General features: G+C 38.0%; 1 protein-coding gene across 5 annotated transcripts in view; it reads left to right on the forward strand.

Moving 5' to 3' along the window:
- Positions 1-18797, forward strand: part of FILIP1 (filamin A interacting protein 1) — a 206666-nt gene that overhangs the window by 168406 nt on the left and 19463 nt on the right. For 4 of the 5 annotated variants that reach the window (XR_012033963.1, XR_012033964.1, XM_072832319.1 and 1 more), the window contains exon 5: positions 15440-18245. Coding sequence is in view for 2 of the 5 variants with exons in the window: in XM_072832319.1 (XP_072688420.1) it covers positions 15440-18245 (2806 nt within the window). In the remaining 3 variants the exon portion in view is untranslated. Of the gene's footprint in view, positions 1-13687; positions 13814-15439; positions 18246-18797 lie in introns of those variants that run through there. The other variant, XR_012033965.1, reaches the window with a different exon arrangement.

Genomic DNA, 18797 nt, shown 5'->3' on the forward strand with positions numbered 1-18797 from the left:
CATTTAGCTTACTTTCTGAGGGAGAGAGTTGCTTGTGATAATGCACAAGTGTTGCCTAGATGAGCATCTGACAATTAGGTATGATGAAACTTGGTGACACATTCTTTGGAAATGGGATAAGAAAGGTCTCTTTGGGTTAGAGTAGGGGAAGGTGAGGGGGCCACTGGGAAGAAAGAGCCCAAGGCCACATATTTGGGTGATAAAAATTCCTTGGATCATGCCATTTTCCATTCCTTATGAAAATCATTCAGTAAATTTATTCACCTGGCTGATTGTTTCAAAACTACATCAATGAGGGCACCTGGGTAGCTCAGTCAGTTAAGTGTTTAAGTGTCTGCCTTCTGTTTGGCTCAGGTCATCATCCCAGGGTCCTGGGATGGAGCCCCGATAGAGTCTGCTTCTCCCTTTCCCTCCACCCCTCCCTTTGCTTGTGCTCTCTCACTCGGTCTGCTCCCTCAAATAAATAAAATCGTTAAAAAGAAAAAAAGAGAAACATCAAAAAGAAAGCATAACATCTTTCTATAACATCTTTCTACTGTTTAAAATATTTCATCTGATCAATTTGAGGGTGTTTGGGAAGTACTTTGAACAGCTTAGGTGAAAACACAATAAAAGGCATATTATTGTGGGTAGAAACTACTCATCCATGCCCACAAGATAAACAACAACAATATCAACTTCAAGAATGAGATTATGTTTACATGGCATTCATAAATGCATCTCCCTTCTCATTGTCTTTGAAGAATTAATTCTCATTGGAAGGCAAAGATAGAAATTGGCAGTAAGCTCCAATTTAGCATTATTATTAATAGTAGCTAACATTTATCGAGAACTTAGCCTTTTACATATAATAATTCATGTGATTCTGACAATGTTTCTGTGAATAGGTACTATTATTATCTCACTTTTATAAGGAAGGAAACTGAGAAAGAGCTAAATTAAGAAATTTGTCCAAGATGGTAGGGGGAGAATTAGGTTTAAACCAGATTGTCTGGCTCTAGAGTACATACTCTGAACTACTACCATGAGCACTGAGGGTTAACTTTGAAATGACAAATTTCAAAAAAATATGTATGTTTTCAGCCAGTGAAAATTATTGGCATGATTGAATTACATAGAGATTAGTTTTCTACACAGATTTCTCCATGTGACTTCATATTTGGTCCTTTGTCAGGAGTTAATCATTTTTTTTCTCCTAAATATTCTCGTTCAGTTTCAGTATTTGTGGTCTTTCTCTTTTACTAACCAGAAAATTTCTACCTCTAAAGACCTTAGAGTATAAATGACACAGGTAGAGAGCTAGGCTTTAGGATTGTTATCCTGGAATCCAACGCAAGGCCCTTCCTGCTGTTCAGCTTTAAAACAGGGGCAGATAAGACCCCTCCATCTCTGGTCTGAGGGAGAGGAGGACTACAACTAAAACATACCTTATAGGAAAAATCCGTAGCTTGGGATAATAGGACAGAACTGTCCAAAGCTACAGATTTATCCTATAAAGAATGCATTAGGTGTAGAGAAGGGATATGATCCTGAGCCCTAACATTGACATTTTGTATGATCCGGTTAGGGTTACAGCAAAAAACCCAGATGAATCAAATGGGGTAACTTCACATTGTATACATGTGGGTGGGAAGCTAGTAAGGGACACTCCAGGTCCTAGGGCTAGTATCTGGTGGGGGGGGGGTGCATTTGGAGTGTAGGAGTGTGTATCTCTTACTATGCTAACTTATGGGGAGGGAGTAGTTCCCAGAACCCTCAGGAGTAACTGTATCAGAGAGGGCTGCCAAAGGGACTGTGGCCCTCAGTAGAAGAATGAAGCCAAATATCCAAGACTCTGGAGGGAAGGAATATCTCATTCTCCAATCTCCCATGAGTGGGAGTGATAGGAGAATCAATGGAACCAAAATTGAAGCTAAAAGGGGGTTGTCACTAAAATGGCTCTAGATCTGCCTCACAGAGTTGAGAATTGTGGAGAGTGGAACTGGAGAAGTAAATGACAACAGGCAGTACAAAGGATAACAATTAGAAATATAGAACTTAAAAAAAATATATAGAACTTTGTGTTATTAAATAACACTATATACAAATAAATAGCTTGGTAATTTAGTAGCTTCAATAACAATTTTTTCTATAGCTATATATAACATTGATTCCATAAAGTGAGTCCATGTCCCTATTCAAAAACACTCCCTACCAAGAGGTTCAAGCCCTGATTTGCATCTCTCACAAGTTTGTTAGACAATTATATTTATTTTCCAAAGATGAATAAAATTGAGATGTAGAAGACCACATTTCAAAAAATCTACATTGTAGAAAAGACCTAGATTTATCTTGCTTATGCTGAATCAGGTGAGATGCGTTTTTTTTAAAAAGATAGCTTTGCCCTTTGCTAAAGTGAGTCGTCTTGAGGAAAAATTGGGCAATTGGTACATCATAACTATTTCACTAAGATTCCATGTAGTACCACTTAGATCAATTGTTGTTAGATTGTGATGCTAATGGGGCCATTATGGCCAAGGAGTGTGCCATTCATGTGGTCAACCCATGTCAAAATGCAGAAATAATCTTACATAATTCTTTCTACATAACCTTCATATTCAGGCATGAAAAACTGATATTTCTACATCCTACTTACTCTTAAAATCTCCTTTTCTTGTATTACAATTGTAATCTTACTATAGTCTTTGGGGGGGGCGGGTGGAAAATCTCAACACTTTCATAACTAATCTCCTTGCCTCTTGTCTCCTCTGTAATCCATACAATCACATTGTTATCAGAATATTGTAATATACAAATTTAATATTATCACTATTCTTGAAGTCCTTGCAGAACTTTATATAACCCTCAGTATGGAACCCAACTTCTTAGGATATCATACAAATTGCTTCATGATCTGACCTCCACCTTCTACTAGAGTCTTACCTCTTGACATTTTCCTACCTGCTACTGTGTTCTCTAACAATGACCCTGTGCTGTTCTGAGTGAGATTCTGTTTCTTGCACTTGTGTGCACTTTCCCCTTTACGTGGCACACTATTTCCCCATTCTTCATCTAGATAACCTTTGTTTATTCATTCATTGACCAAGTATTGATTGTGTACCTACTCAAAAGTGAACACCACTTTGCTAGGGGGCTGGTGTTCAACCATGGACCTTGCTCTTATGGAGCTTTTGCTCTGTGGAGAGGTGAGCAGACGGACAGTATTGAAGTAAACAAACAAATGAATAAGATGATTTCAGATAGTAAAAGTGCAATGAAAGAAATTAATAGGGTGATATGATGAAGAGTGGCTGGGGAAACTATTTGCAATAAGCTGGTCAGAGAATGCATCTCTTGGGGGGAGACGTGCACTGAATGAAACCTGAAAGATGAAAAAGAAGAGCCCATAGAACTATTGTGTGTGGTTGTGCAGATTGTAGCTTGCTGGGGCAACTGACTAATGACAGAATGGGGACTGAAATCCAGTTTTCAGAGCATCAAGCTAGACACCCCAGCATGAGATTTGTTCTGTAGAGAGCAGGGGGACCCTTCTCTAGTTCTCCCAAAGTAGTCATATGGGCTGCACCCCTGAAAGGAGAGGAATGATACTGGGAACTACTTCCTCCAGTCACATCCCCACCCTTAGGTGTCCCTTAGTAGCCTATATTTAAAGATAAATGGTACTTTTTACATAGCATTGCAACTTATTTTTTTATTTCAAGTATCTAATATACTGTCTGACAATGGTGGGGCATATAACCCATCTTTGCATCTTTGTTGAAATACTAAGTGAATTAATGAATCATGCTTATATGATTCATACTAGAATATGATCAAGGAGCTCCTTCTCAGGTAGTGAGTCCCAAATATGGGCCTCCTGACAAGCAGTAAACTATCAGAAGAAAACAGGTATTTCTATGTTTTTATGGGCAAATGACAAATAATTCCCTAGGCTTTAATTTCTACTGTGATTAAGAGGAATTTAGGGGCAGCCCAGGTGGCTCAGCAGTTTAGCGCTGCCTTCAGCAAAGGGTGTGATCCTGGAGTCCCAGGATCGAGTCCCAGGTCAGGCTCCTTGCATGGAGCCTGCTTCTCCCTCTGCCTGGGTCTCTGCGTCTCTCTCTCTGTGACTCTCATGAATAAATAAATACAATCTTTTAAAATAAAAGAAAATACAATCTTAAAAAAAAAAAGAGGAATTTACTAGTAATATACTGGAGGGCTTATTTTAAAATATGGCATTTATAAATTTAAATTAGCATGTTATTAGATTTTCGTAAAGACAAAAAGGGTGTTTTCCACTGCAGTCTGGCTACAACCAAATGCTGGCAAACACACTGAACCATGTGTTCACCTGGTAATAGGAAATCCCATAATCTTCAAGAAGAGTAATTTGTTATCCACCATGAGCTTTTCATGGTTCTTAGTTGCTACCATCTGTGCCTTTTAAAGGTAAATTGTTATTGGTTAAACTTCATAATTTAGTTTGTTGTGGGTTGTCAGGCTAACCCACAGAGGGTTCATAATGCATATCCATGGTTTATAATTTTCAGAAGCTAGACTTCAAGGCATGTCATCAATGTGCCCATTCAAGAGCAAGATTATACCTAATCCCTCCTGATGAAGAGTAAAACTTCATTTGTGATAACTTGTCTGGAGTATGTATGATGTTTGCATTACTTGGATTATAATATCAAAGTAAATGTAATGAGATTACTAGATTATGTTAAAGTTTATACAATATGGTTTTATAACATAAGATCATGTATATATCTTTAGGGTCTTCTCTTACAAAATAAAAGCAGCTCATGAAAGCTGCTAGCAAAAAGTTTACTGATTTTCTTTTTTTTTTTCCATTTTTTATCACCAATTTCTTTTTTATTGTGAGCCGGTTAGAAAGGTCTCTGTCCCACTACACTGGACCAGGGTCAAAAGGTTTGAGATCAGATGTTCCACAATACTTCTGATTTTCACAACAAGGAAAAAAGAAAAAATGTATGAAGGCTTTTGTAGATTCATCCCCACTACTAAGAAACACAAAAGAAAAACAAAGCTCAGAAATTTTTGTCCTACCATTTATGAATCATTTATTCATATATAAATGATTATCTAGCACTCAGAGCTCAGAGCTGGGCCTAGGGTGAAGCTAATGAAGGTGTCACCTTGGTGCAAAATTTAAGAGGATGCCCAAAAACTCAGTAAGCAAAATATACAATAGTTTTAATGCATTACTTTTTAAAATAAAAATCAATGCAAAAAACCGATGATGAATAAAATTTCAAATGAGGATGAGATCTGGCTGCAGCTGCACTGCCCAGCCTTATTCACCTCACCCTAATCTAAGCCCTGTGTAGTATATTGGGAAGTTAGATTAATGTTGCATAATTATTATAATAGACATCATCTTGAGGAACTGAAACAATTTATGAAAAAGTGACACTTCTTCCTGAGTCATTTGGTAAAACCAGTCCTATCATGTTGCCAAGCTGCTTAGCTCTGTTCTATGCTCTAGCTGGGAAAAAATGCATGTGATTAAAGACTTCGAACTGCATGCAAGCTTGAGTCTTTTGAGGTTCATTCATCTTTAATTACTATCATGCCCTTGCTAGTTTTAACCTGCCTTTTCTCTTGAAAGAGAGCAAGGCATACATACAGGGAGAATTGAAGAAAAATAAAAGAATAAAAATTGTGAAAGGGAAGAGAAATAGTGAGACGGGAAATTAGCATGGTCCAGCTGAGAAACAAATGAAATTAACTTTTAAAATGACATCAGTGAAAAAAATAAAAAATAAAAATAAAAAAATAAATAAATAAAATAAAATGACATCAGTGTTTCAAAATGGGGTCCAATGGATTAAGATGATGGAAAGTGACTACATCTAAAGGAAGGAAAGAGAAAATTGCAGCTCAGGGGCTAATGCTGATAAATTTGGAAAATGATAGAAGTGAGAGTGTCAAGAAATTTGGGAAAAAGAACCTGTGAAATCTTACATGCTTTACTTTCCAAGGATAAAAAGTGAGAATGGTTATAGTCAGGTGTGGCCCTGGGTCTTTAGGAGTACAGATTGACAACTGTTCCAGGGAAGGTGTTTGTTTATCTAAGGAGGGATAACCAGGATAAGGTTAAAAAACTCTCACTTTCCCTTTCCCCCAATAACAACAAAAATTATGCTTTTAAAGGAAAGATAAATTCATAAATATCTGTGGAACAGAATTTCCACATGATTCCAAAAAGCGTGAGGATGCTTTTTTTTAGCATAAGTTTGACTCAGCATCACACATAGATCCCAATGAGGAAGAAAAGTAAGTCTTTAATATGCTTAATTTTATAAATATAGAAATGAATGAAAGAATCCCCATAATCATAGACAAATATGAGAAATATATGGTACTGTAAAGAAAATTAAAAATATGACCATATATACCAAAGGAGCTGAGACTTGGGGGTGAGAGGGAGCTAAAGATCACAAAGATCACAAATTTCCTTTATTATGGAAAATTTCAAACATTTATAAGAATAAAAGAATAGTGTAAAGAATCCCCATATACCTATCACTTAGCTTCAACATTTAATCAACTCATGACCAGTCTGATTTCATCTATTCCCATTGCTCTGGATTTTTCTCTCCCCCTACCCCAGATTATTTTTTTTCCTTTGCTCTGGATTGTTTTTTATAAAACTTCCAGACATATAGTTTCATTCATCAACATTTCAATGTATATTTCTAAAGGATATGAATTCTCTTAAAACTATCCTTAAGCTACCTAAATTTAGTAAGAATTCCTTAACAACATAATTTTTCCAATCATCTTATTTTAAAAATAGCTTGAATAAGCATCTAAATATATTAAAATTGGTTGATATGTCATCTAAATTTCTTTTAACCAACCCCTCCTCCCCCTCTTTTTCCTGCTTACAATTTATTTATTTAATGGTATTTTATCCTGTGTAGTCCCTTACATTTTGGGTTTTCCTGATTGCATCATCACAGTGTCACACTGTGTTGTATGTTTCTTGCCCCTGTCTTTCCTGTAAACTAGTAAGTAGTTATAGGGGCCTGATATTATTTAGGTTCATTTTTTTTTTTGTAGGAATATTTCTTGGGTGGAAGTATGTTACATATGTATACAATGGTTGGCTATCTCTCTTGGGAGACATTGATGAATGTTGCCTATATCCATTATTTCATTGGGCATTGTAGAAGTGTTTTTTTATAATTACTTCTTTATTTATTAATAATGGCATTCTATTATTATTAACTGGAATATTATTTCCATAAGGAAAAACAGCTTTAAAGTTAAGTGAGAACATGCTAATCTCATATATATATTTAAGGGTTAAAATGTTGATCTTGCCCTATCTGATTCCTGGGTACATTTTCCTGTTTCTCCTTCTTTTTTACAATCAAGATTTCGAGTAATTAGTCTCAGATATTTGTCTCTATGTGTTTTCTTTTTTTCTTCTTCTTCCTGGTTTTTCTTCAGCCAAGCTTTAATCTGTATTTTATTCTGAAACTCCACTAAAACTGCTTAAATGAAGTACTGGATATTGACATATCCAACGGGAAAAGCTTTTTAAGTTTAAATGAAAACAATGGACATTTTCCTGTTTTCTTACTTGATCTCTCCAGAGTATTTGGCATTGCAGACATGTCCTGTTTCTTATGCTTCTCTCTGCCCTTTTGGTGTCTGGGAATGTACTATTTCCTGGATTCCTTTGTTTCTCTGGCTCTCCTGCTCAGGTGCTTGCATTAAGTCATTTATATTTTCTCATCTCAGTGCCTTTTTTCTGTCCTTACTCCTTTTTCTCAGGTCTACACACCTCCTACTTACCTCTCTTAGGTTGTACCAGTCACTGGAGACTCTCAGTCTGTATCTCTGGCCTAGATTCAACTCTAGGAACTCCAGGCCTACCAATAAGCATTGATCTTGTAAGTTCTCAGCAAACTCAAAGTCAGTTTGTCTTTTTGCAACATCATGATCTTCCTCTCCAGGTCTGTTTCTCTTATGTTACCCCATATGTGATAAATATGATAAGCATGGATATCAAAATAATAACCTGGACTAGAAACTGGAAAGTCTGTCCAAATTTCTCCCTTTCCATCTTCACTCAGTCTGTCACCAAATCCTAAAAAAATCACCCAGGGCAACTCCTCCATTCTTTTTTCAATTGCATGATCTTAGTTTAGACTCCATGATATTTCTTATCTCCTGCTTTTGTAGCTTCCTAAATGAGCTCTGGCTTCCTGGACACATTCCTCCAATCCTCTACAAAGCTGTCAAATTTCCTCATATTCTGAATCCAAAGTTCAGATTCATCCTCTTCACCCATGGGGTGCTGTTTGGTTTGTCCTTCCCTTCTAGCCTCATTCTGTCCCCAGTGTCCCCACAGGTGTCCTTCATTTCAGTTGAGCTACCTGCTGTGCCTAGAAAATATCTCCTAATTTTCAATGCTGTGGTTTTACATACTGTTTCCAATAGATTGCGATTTTAGGCTGTGCAGACCACATACAGTGTCTGCTACATATTCTTCTTTGTTATGTTTCACAACCTTTTAAAAATGTAAGAACCATTCTTAGCTTGAGAGCTGTACAAAATACCAGCCTTGATTGGATTTGGCCTACAGACAATAGTTTGCTAACCTCTGCTGCAGAGGGCCCTTTCATTGCCTTCTCTATTTACCAAGTTCCTATTTAACCTTTAAGATTCAAGAGTCATATACCCCTGGAAGCCTCCCTGACTCCCTTCCCCTGGTACAACTTCACTGCCTTTTCTCTGTGTTCTCACAAAGGTGTATGCTTCTTTTGCATGTTTTTATAATTGTTGGTTTAATTGCCCTCTTCTTTAGAGACTAAATAAATGTCTTAGGGACAAGAACTGTGTTTTTTTTTTTTTTTTCTCTAAATTCTCAGCAGAGTGCCTAGCACATAGCTAATAATGTTCAGTCAATGATTGCTAAATGGGTCAACAAGAAGTGCCCTACTCAGTGCTGCTGATAGTGCTGACAGCTAGCATTTATTGAGTGCATTCCATGGCATAGTCACTGTCTAAGCACTTTATAGGTATCATTTTCACTTCGTTTTGTCTTCACAACAGTCCCAAGAAGGAGGTACTTTCAATCCCTCCATTTTATAGATGAGAAAGCTGAGGCACAAAGAAGTTAAGGAATTGGCCAAGTGCATTTGAATTTCAGCAAGGGATGGCCTTCTGTGATCATCTTCAACATGTATGTAAAGAACTCATCATGGACTATGTTCTGGTTACAGGGCCACAGCAGTGAATAAAATACACAAAATCCTCCTTTCAAGGTACTTAGAGAAGAGATCTAGTCAATTTAAAAAATAAATAAAATGTATAGTGTATTAGATGGTAACAAGTACTCTGGAGAAAAAAATGCAGGAAAAGGAAAGAGAAAGTTCTGTCATGAAATGCACAAGTTAATAAGTTGGACAAAGAAGATTTCCCTGGGAAAGTGATAATTGTACAAAGTCCTGAAGGATATGAGGGAAGGATCTATTAGAATATATGAAGGATGAGAGAAAGAGTTTTCAAAGGTAAAGTTACAGAGGTAAGGGAAAGGGGGTGATAATGTAGGGTCTTTTAGGTCATTGCAGTGATTTGGCTTCACTCAGTCAAATGGGAAACTATTGGAAGGCTTGGAGCAGAAGAGTGACATGATCTGATTTACCATTTATTTAAAGAATCACACTGACTTCTGGGCAAAAAACAGATTGAAGGTGAGCGAGGGTAAAAGCTGGGAGTCAGACTTGGTGGCCATTTCAATAATCCAGATAAGAGATGATTATTGTCATGGGCCAGGGTGATAGCAATAGAAGTGAGAAGTAATTGGATTGGCATCTATTTTGAAGGTAGAATTGACAAGTTTGCTGAAGAATTATGGAGATGTGGGATAAAGAAAGGACTAAAGGATGACTCTAGATCCGGGGCCTAAGCATCTATAAGAATTTAGTTGTAGTTGACTGACATGGGGAAGATGTCCTTGGAACAGGTTCATAGGAGAGGACTGGGAGCTCAGAAGAGAAAGAGAAATACAGCCCAGTAGGCTTAGAGCTAAGTGAATGACAATGTCCATGCTACTGAATGGATTGATGTCAACAGGAGGGAGATATTGAGAGTGTATAAAGAACTCTGTGCAAATTGACTTGTCTTTTTATTAATGTTTGGAGTCATTTTGCCTTTGACACAATGCTAGGTATAAGTTGTATCAGCTAGGTAACAAACCAAAATCCAAGGAAGATCTTGACAATTGCAGAAGGATAGGCCAAACCAAGCAAGATGAAGTTAACCCAAACAAAAACACTTGCAAATTTGATCTGTTCAAGTAGTATGTATTTGAGGAATGACATTGTTGTTAAAAGCATTTTGTTTGTGGTCAAACAGATCTGGTTCAAAATCTAAACCTACCCCTTCTCAATTCTGTCCCTTTGATTAGTCAAATAACTTTTGTTGTTTATAAAATGGTACACTAATGCCTTACTCAAAGTGTTGTGAAAATGGGATGAAATAAAGTACTTAACAGTGCCTAGGATGCAATAGGTAGTTGGTAAATAAGTTGTTTTTGTTGTTGTTGTTGTTGTTGTTGTTTTTACTGAAGGCCCTTCTAGCCTTTATTTTTTTAAATTAGGGATTAGTAAAAATTGATAATTGGAGTGGACTTTTAGGAACGTCTTGAAATGATATTAGAAGTTTTCTAGTACTTGAAACATGTCTTCCCCAGACCATGTTTTCCTACCAGCTTCCCCAACTGCAGCTGAAAATGTTAGCCCTCTTCTCTTTAGCTTTCCTACCTCTACTCACACACCTTTCTGCCTTAAGATTAATAATCTATATTATATTTTCTATTATATTTTAAGTCACTCTCCTATAATATTTGTTTATAACTCCTACATTCGGAATACTTTCTAGGGCCTTTTATTTATTTACTTATGTAATTTTATTTATTAAAGATTTTATTTATTTATTTGGTGGAGAGAGAGAGAGCATGAGAATGAAGGGAGTGGGGGGAGTAATGAGGAGAAACAGAAGGGGAGGGAGAAGCAGGCTCCCCACTGAGCAGGGAGCCCAATGAGGGGCTCAATCCCAGGACCCTGGGATCATGACCTGAGCCAAAGGCAAACACTTAACCGACTGAGCCACTGTTTATAATCTTTCTATCACTACATTTTTAAATAAGTAAATATATATATTTCACAGAACATTTGGGCCTATGCTTTTAGAGTCTTCTGATTTAAAATAATTGAATTTCTGAACATTTGTAAATGATAAATTTGCAATTAAAAATATAATTTTATTCAGTATGAAAAGAGAAATGAGGAATATACTTAAGAATAATTATTAAGAAAGGCAATAGAATTCTGAAAATCTATTAGATCATTTACTTGTCTTCCTTTTATCCTTTAAATAAGATAAAATGCTTGTTGAAAATTAAGAACTTGCCAAGAATAAATTTGATTTCAGGATATTTAGGGCTTTGCCTGTAACTGTTGATGAGAATCAAGGTACTGATTCATCTTCTTAGTCTTGGTCTTCTGGTTTGTTTCCTTTTTATGCTAATCTGCTTAGAATCAGGGCATGGTTGCAGAATGGCAAGAGAGGAAGGAGATGATGAGACCAGTTGGCACAAACAGCACCAACACCCTTTTATTCTGCTCCTTAAATAGCATAATTACATGGCAACAGGACCTAGTAATGTAGAGCAAATTAATTGTTTAAAGCACAAAGTGAAATTGTAACTATTGAGAAATTATTTGAAAAAGGAGATGTAATATGCCATAGTCATTATGTATTGTGGATAGTTACATGGTAATACTTCTGAATGCTTGTTTGATATAAAAATGAGGATTTCTAGAGGATAAAAGAGAAGGGAAAAGAGCCCACCTAAAGCTGAAGGATAAAGTGACTAGGGAGGGAAGGATGTAGACAAATGGAGACAAATGCCCCCCTTCCTTTGGTGCTCCAGTGTTGCTCCATGGAACTCTCCTAGTATATCTCTCTCCTTTTATCTGTCTTGCCAGGTCTTCATTAGTTTCTCCTCATTATTTTTACCCCTTATTTCTGGGTTCCCACAGTCTTTTCTCCATCCTTTCCTTTTCCTCTCTCTACGTAGTTTCTCTTTTGGAGATTGGTATGCCCCCCCTTATTGAAATGAAAATCCAAGAATTACCAAGCTTTAGCATGGTAAGAGTTTCTGTATAGAGAGGAGGGATGGTTGACAAAATAGCCCCAAGATCTCCTATAACTTTCTTTCTTCTTGAGACTTCTCTCACTTTAATTACTACTGTTCCTCCCACTAGACCCCAGATGTACACTACCCCAACATTAGAGTTCTGATCCAACTGTGGGTAAAATACTTTCTCTTGTTTTTCTGTAGCAGAGATTGGAAACTTTTCTAAAAAAGAATTAAGCAAGCAAACAAAACATACTAAAAGAACACTGAAACCTATGAGAGAACAAAAACTTTAGGTCTACAAAATATTACTTAGGGTTCTAATATTCCCAGAGGAACTTCATAGGATATCTAGAGGTTATTGATCATCCAGTACTAAAGATAGACGTATAGGAAGGGAGACCTTCCCAGTCCACATAGAGAGGGCTCCCTCTCTCCATTCTGGTTTCTACTTAGGAGATACACCTCTTCTTTAGGAGACCATTGACTAGAATGACCACAGTCTTCAAGAGAGGCCACTGTTCACTAAATCAGAGCCACTTGTTGTCTAATGGCCACTGTCAATATCAAATTACTGGCCTTGTAACAACCACAATATCCATTCAACAAAAATTCATATTCAGCATTGTGAGAGACTTCAGTTCACATATCTCTATATAAGATGACTTGAGCTATATTTCTAGCTCAAGCTTTATTTGTTCTTTCCTTTATCTGTTCAGTCACTATATTTTGAGCACTTTCTATGTGTCAGGCATTGTGTAAGGGGACAAACAAGACAGACATGGCACATATCTTCATGCAAGTTGTATTAACAAAGGAAGGCAGGTACTACAAAATTGTAAGTTGAGGGGCAGCTAGCTGGCTCAGTTAGAAGAGCATATGACTTGACCTTGGAGTTGTGAGTTCAAGCCCCATATTGGATGTAGAGATTACTTAAAAATAAAATTTTTTAAAAAACTTTTAAGTTGATTAGTGTCATAAAGGAAGATTTTAAGGTATTATGATGAGAGTCTATAAGAGGATCTAACTTAATCAGGTTGGTCAGGAAGGTTTCTGGAGGAAGTGACATTTAAGTGAAACCTGAAGGATAAAAATCAGCTAGATATGTTCAGGTGTGTGTGCCAGAGTGAAAGGAGGAACAGGGAGGAAATAGTGGCAGAAGGCACAGCATATCCAAGGAATGTTAGCAGCTTAGATCACAGGGAAAGACTGACTTCAGATGAACCTGCCAAGGTGCACAGGAACCCGATCATGCAAGGCCATGTAATGGATTTTTCACCTCTGTTCTTAGAGCAACAAGAAGGCATGGAGGTCAGGGTTCCATTACAACCTGTGATTATATTCGAATTTAGGTGAGATAAATAATAATTATTATAACATAAAAATAGCTAAAACTACACTTAGTATGGGCCAGGCACTGTTGTAAGGGCTTTCCATATATTAGCTAATATGCATCTCACACAAACCCTATCAATTATTTTGATAATTTGTAAGTGAAAAAAGTGAGACATACTGATATCTCATATTTTATATCTTGTCCAAGATCATACAGCTCACAGGTGGCAGAACTTCTGAGGAGACTCATTAGGAAGCTGTTGCAGAATTATCAGCAAAAGATGCTCAGGGCTTGGACGGGAGTAAATAACAGTGAGTCATTAGGGTAATAGCATTAAGATATGTATGAGCTATAAAATTTTAGGATTTACATCAAAAGTATTACATTTCTAACTGGTATGCTTAAAAATTATCTCATGATGGAAAGAACACTTAACATTAGATCTTTAAAATTTTTTAAGTGTACAGTACAGTATTGTTAACTATGCCTGGTACACTTTTCAACTTGACTATCTTGCTGTTACCTCAATTTTCTACCAAAACTCTTTTCTACCAGTTTTTCCTATTCCTGTTAAAGGTATTGTTTGTAATTATGCAGATTGAAAGCATCAGAGTAGTTTTTTTTTCTATTTCTCTTTCCCTTTTTGCTAGTGAGTGAATAGTCACAGAGACCATGCCAGTTATCTTTTGCAAAGTCTTTACAATTCATCCCATTCTTCCCATCCCCAATGACCTCCCTGGACAAATTTATTTATTTATTTGTTTGTTTGTTTGTTTTTAAAGATTTTATTTATTTATTCATGAGAGACCGAGAGAGAGAGAGGCAGAGACACAGGCAGAGGGAGAAGCAGGCCCCATGCAGGGAGCCTGACGTGGGACTCGATCCTGGGTCTCCAGGATCACACCCCCGGGCCGAAGACTGTGTTAAACCACCGAGCCACCTGGGCTGCCCCCTGTAGAAATTTAAATGCAAGTCTGCTTGCATGGAAGGCTATGAGCAGGCTGTCTTGACTGAGTCACACAGTTTTACAGTAGTTCTGTATCTAACCCTCAGCTAAATCCTGTGAGCTAGAGCATGACCATGGTAGGAATTTGGCTTCCAAGAAATCACATTTTTCAGGTCCTCCTAGCTATGATTATTCCTCTCTGTCTCTCTCTCATACGCGCTCTCTCTCCTTTGCCCCATTAAGTTCTCTCCTTCAATCTTCTATCACTTCTTAAATTGTTCTCATCTCTTAGTTAAAGTGGATCTAACAGCAATACACAGCCCATTCTCTGCATTCTCCCAAAATTCAGTTATTGCATTGATTTAGCCGAGGTGAGGAGCAAGGATTCCAGAGCCCTACTGCCTGAGTTTGAATGCCAGCACTGCCACTTAGCTACTGTGGGCCCCGGGCAGGGGGAACACCACATTCCTTATCAGGATGACAGTAGCAGTACACGTCTCATAGGGTTGCTATGAACATAAAATAAATGCCTGGAATACAGAAAAAGCTACTTAAATAGTCATTATTATTACTAAGTGTTACTCAATGATTATGTTACTGCAGCATAACATAGCTGCAGAAAGGCACTCATAAGTGTTCAGCTTACTGAAATGTAACAGGCTGACCAATCCTTTGTAACCAGCACATAAATCGTGAAACAGAAACTAGTACTGAAAAGTACAGGAACTGATCCTCTTCATTCCCACTTCTGGTTACCACCCCTCCCTAAGGGTAACCAATATCCTGGCTTCTAATTAGTTTCATGAATAACTGCTCACCCTCGATATTGCAGCAGTTGATAGGTATTTATTATAATAGCATTTCATTTTTATTTAATATTTGAGACAAACCTACTTGTTGATGAATCTTATGTATAAAAATAAATACATATACATATATGATACATAATATAGTAGTAAAATATAATATTTTAATATATTTTGTTTCCTAGGTTGAAAAAGCTCCTTGAACAAGAAAAGGCTTACCAAGCCCGAAAAGAAAAGGAAAATGCTAAGCGGCTCAATAAACTAAGAGATGAGCTTGTGAAACTCAAGTCCTTTGCACTCATGCTGGTGGATGAAAGGCAAATGCATATTGAGCAACTTGGCCTGCAAAGCCAGAAAGTCCAGGATCTTACTCAGAAACTGAGAGAAGAAGAAGAAAAGCTCAAAGCCATCACTTCCAAATCCAAAGAAGACAGGCAGAAACTGCTCAAGTTAGAAGTGGATTTTGAACACAAGGCTTCAAGGTTTTCCCAGGAGCATGAAGAGATGAATGCCAAGTTGGCTAACCAAGAGTCTCACAACAGGCAACTCAGGCTCAAGCTGGTTGGCTTAACTCAGAGAATCGAGGAGCTGGAGGAGACCAACAAAAACCTCCAAAAGGCAGAGGAAGAACTGCAGGAGTTAAGAGATAAAATTGCCAAAGGGGAATGTGGCAACTCCAGCCTTATGGCAGAAGTGGAAAATCTCCGGAAGCGTGTGCTTGAAATGGAGGGTAAAGATGAGGAGATCACCAAAACTGAATCCCAGTGCAGAGAATTGCGGAAGAAGCTCCAAGAGGAGGAACACCACAGCCGGGAGCTCAAACTTGAAGTCGAGAAGTTACAGAAGAGAATGTCCGAACTGGAGAAATTGGAAGAAGCATTCAGCAAGAGTAAATCTGAGTGTACCCAGCTACATTTAAATCTGGAGAAGGAAAAGAACTTAACCAAAGACCTGTTGAATGAACTAGAGGTGGTCAAGAGTAGGGTTAAAGAACTGGAATGTTCTGAAAGTCGATTGGAAAAGGCCGAATTAAGTCTAAAAGATGACCTCACAAAGTTGAAGTCATTTACTGTGATGCTGGTTGATGAAAGGAAAAACATGATGGAAAAAATAAAGCAAGAGGAGAGAAAGGTGGATGGACTCAACAAAAATTTTAAGGTAGAACAAGGAAAGGTTATGGATGTCACCGAAAAACTAATCGAAGAAAGCAAGAAGCTTTTAAAACTGAAATCAGAAATGGAGGAAAAGGTATACAACTTGACAAAAGAAAGAGATGAGTTAATAGGTAAACTGAAAAGTGAAGAAGAAAAATCCTCTGAGTTAAGCTGCAGTGTTGACCTATTAAAGAAGAGACTTGACGGGATGGAGGAAGTAGAAAGAGAAATAACCAGAGGGAGGTCTCGGAAAGGGTCTGAACTCACCTGCCCAGAAGACAACAAGATTAAGGAACTAACACTTGAAATCGAGAGACTGAAGAAACGCCTCCAACAATTGGAGGTGGTTGAGGGGGATTTGATGAAGACGGAGGATGAGTATGATCAGCTGGAGCAGAAATTTAGAACCGAGCAGGACAAGGCAAATTTTCTCTCTCAACAACTGGAGGAGATAAAGCACCAGATTGCCAAGAACAAGGCAATCGAGAAAGGTGAGGCTGTGAGTCAGGAAGCGGAGCTGAGACACCGGTTTCGGTTAGAAGAAGCTAAAAGTCGAGACCTGAAAGCCGAAGTCCAAGCTCTGAAAGAGAAGATCCATGAATTAATGAACAAAGAAGATCAGCTTTCTCAACTCCAAGTGGATTATTCTGTCCTTCAACAGAGATTTCTGGAAGAAGAAAATAAGAACAAAAACATGGGGCAGGAGGTCCTCAATCTGACCAAAGAGTTGGAGCTTTCTAAGCGGTATAGCCGAGCTCTTAGACCCAGTGTGAATGGAAGAAGAATGGTGGATATTCCAGTGACGTCGACTGGAGTGCAGACGGATGCTGTCAGCAGTGAGGCAGCAGAGGAAGAAACACCAGCAGTATTTATACGGAAATCCTTTCAAGAAGAAAACCACATCATGAGTAATCTTCGACAGGTGGGATTGAAAAAACCTATGGAACGATCCTCTGTTCTAGACAGGTATCCTCCAGCAGCAAATGAGCTCACTATGAGAAAGTCTTGGATTCCATGGATGAGAAAAAGGGAAAATGGGCCCCCAATCACTCAAGAGAAAGGGCCTCGGACAAATTCCAGTCCGGGGCACCCAGGAGAGCTGGTCCTTTCACCAAAACAAGGCCAGCCTCTGCATATTCGAGTGACACCAGACCATGAGAATAGTACGGCAACTTTGGAAATAACAAGCCCAACATCTGAAGAATTTTTTTCTAGTACCACTGTCATTCCTACCTTAGGGAATCAGAAACCAAGGATAACCATTATTCCATCACCAAATGTTATGTCTCAAAAATCAAAAAGTGGAGATGCTACTCTTGGCACAGAACGAGCCATGTCTCCAGTCACGATTACCACATTTTCTAGAGAGAAGACCCCAGAAAGTGGAAGAGGTATGTTTGCCGACAGGCCCACATCCCCCATTCAGATAATGACAGTGTCTACATCTGCAGCACCCGCTGAGATCGGAGTCTCTCCAGAATCCCAGGAAATGCCCATGGGAAGGACTGTCCTCAAAGTCACCCCAGAAAAACAGACTGTTCCAACTCCACTACGGAAATATAATGCCAACGCCAATATCATAACCACGGAAGACAATAAAATTCACATTCATTTAGGTTCTCAGTTTAAACGATCCCCTGGGACTTCAGCTGAAGGAGCAAGTCCAGTTATTACTGTCCGACCTGTCAATGTGACAGCTGAAAAAGAGGTTTCCACTGGCACTGTCCTTCGCTCTCCTAGGAACCATCTCTCGTCAAGACCTGGCGCGAGCAAAGTGACCAGCACTATCACCATAACACCGGTCACAACTTCATCTACTCGAGGAACCCAGTCAGTGGTGAGTAGAAGACGCTATAAAGTGTAGGCTAAGGGAGGGCCATGTGAGTTGTGGGAATAACCCAGTGCCTGAAATGAAACAAAAGCACATGCCTCTTAGGTCAGCTGAGTCCACTGGCGGATGTTTCCTAGAGGATAAGCTGTACCAAGAAATGAAAATAAAAGTGACTTAATATTTTAATAAATTGAACTAATTTGGGGGGAAATTTTCTTTTCTTCATGTAAGTTATGGAGGCCCCCCAAATTCTGGCAAAGACAGTCTCTTCATAGTGTCAGCATATGGTAATAATTAGGTTTAAAGTTCAATTTTTTTATTTAAAATGTTTTTAAAAATGGAAACCAAGAGAAATGGCCAATATACAGGAATAATTAAAACTGCCTTCTGGCTTATGTAACTACACCCTAAAATACTCAATATGTGGTTGTATATGGCCACTGTCATATTTTATTCCAAAATATTTTATCCCAAAAATAAGATTAAAATATTTTAATATTAAAAACTTCTTTAAAAGTAAAAAAAAAATGAGTTTATATGTCTAAACACTATATCTTA

This window comes from Canis lupus, chromosome 7 (genome assembly GCF_048164855.1).
Source record: "Canis lupus baileyi chromosome 7, mCanLup2.hap1, whole genome shotgun sequence".
In the NCBI taxonomy this organism is placed as follows: domain Eukaryota; kingdom Metazoa; phylum Chordata; class Mammalia; order Carnivora; family Canidae; genus Canis; species Canis lupus.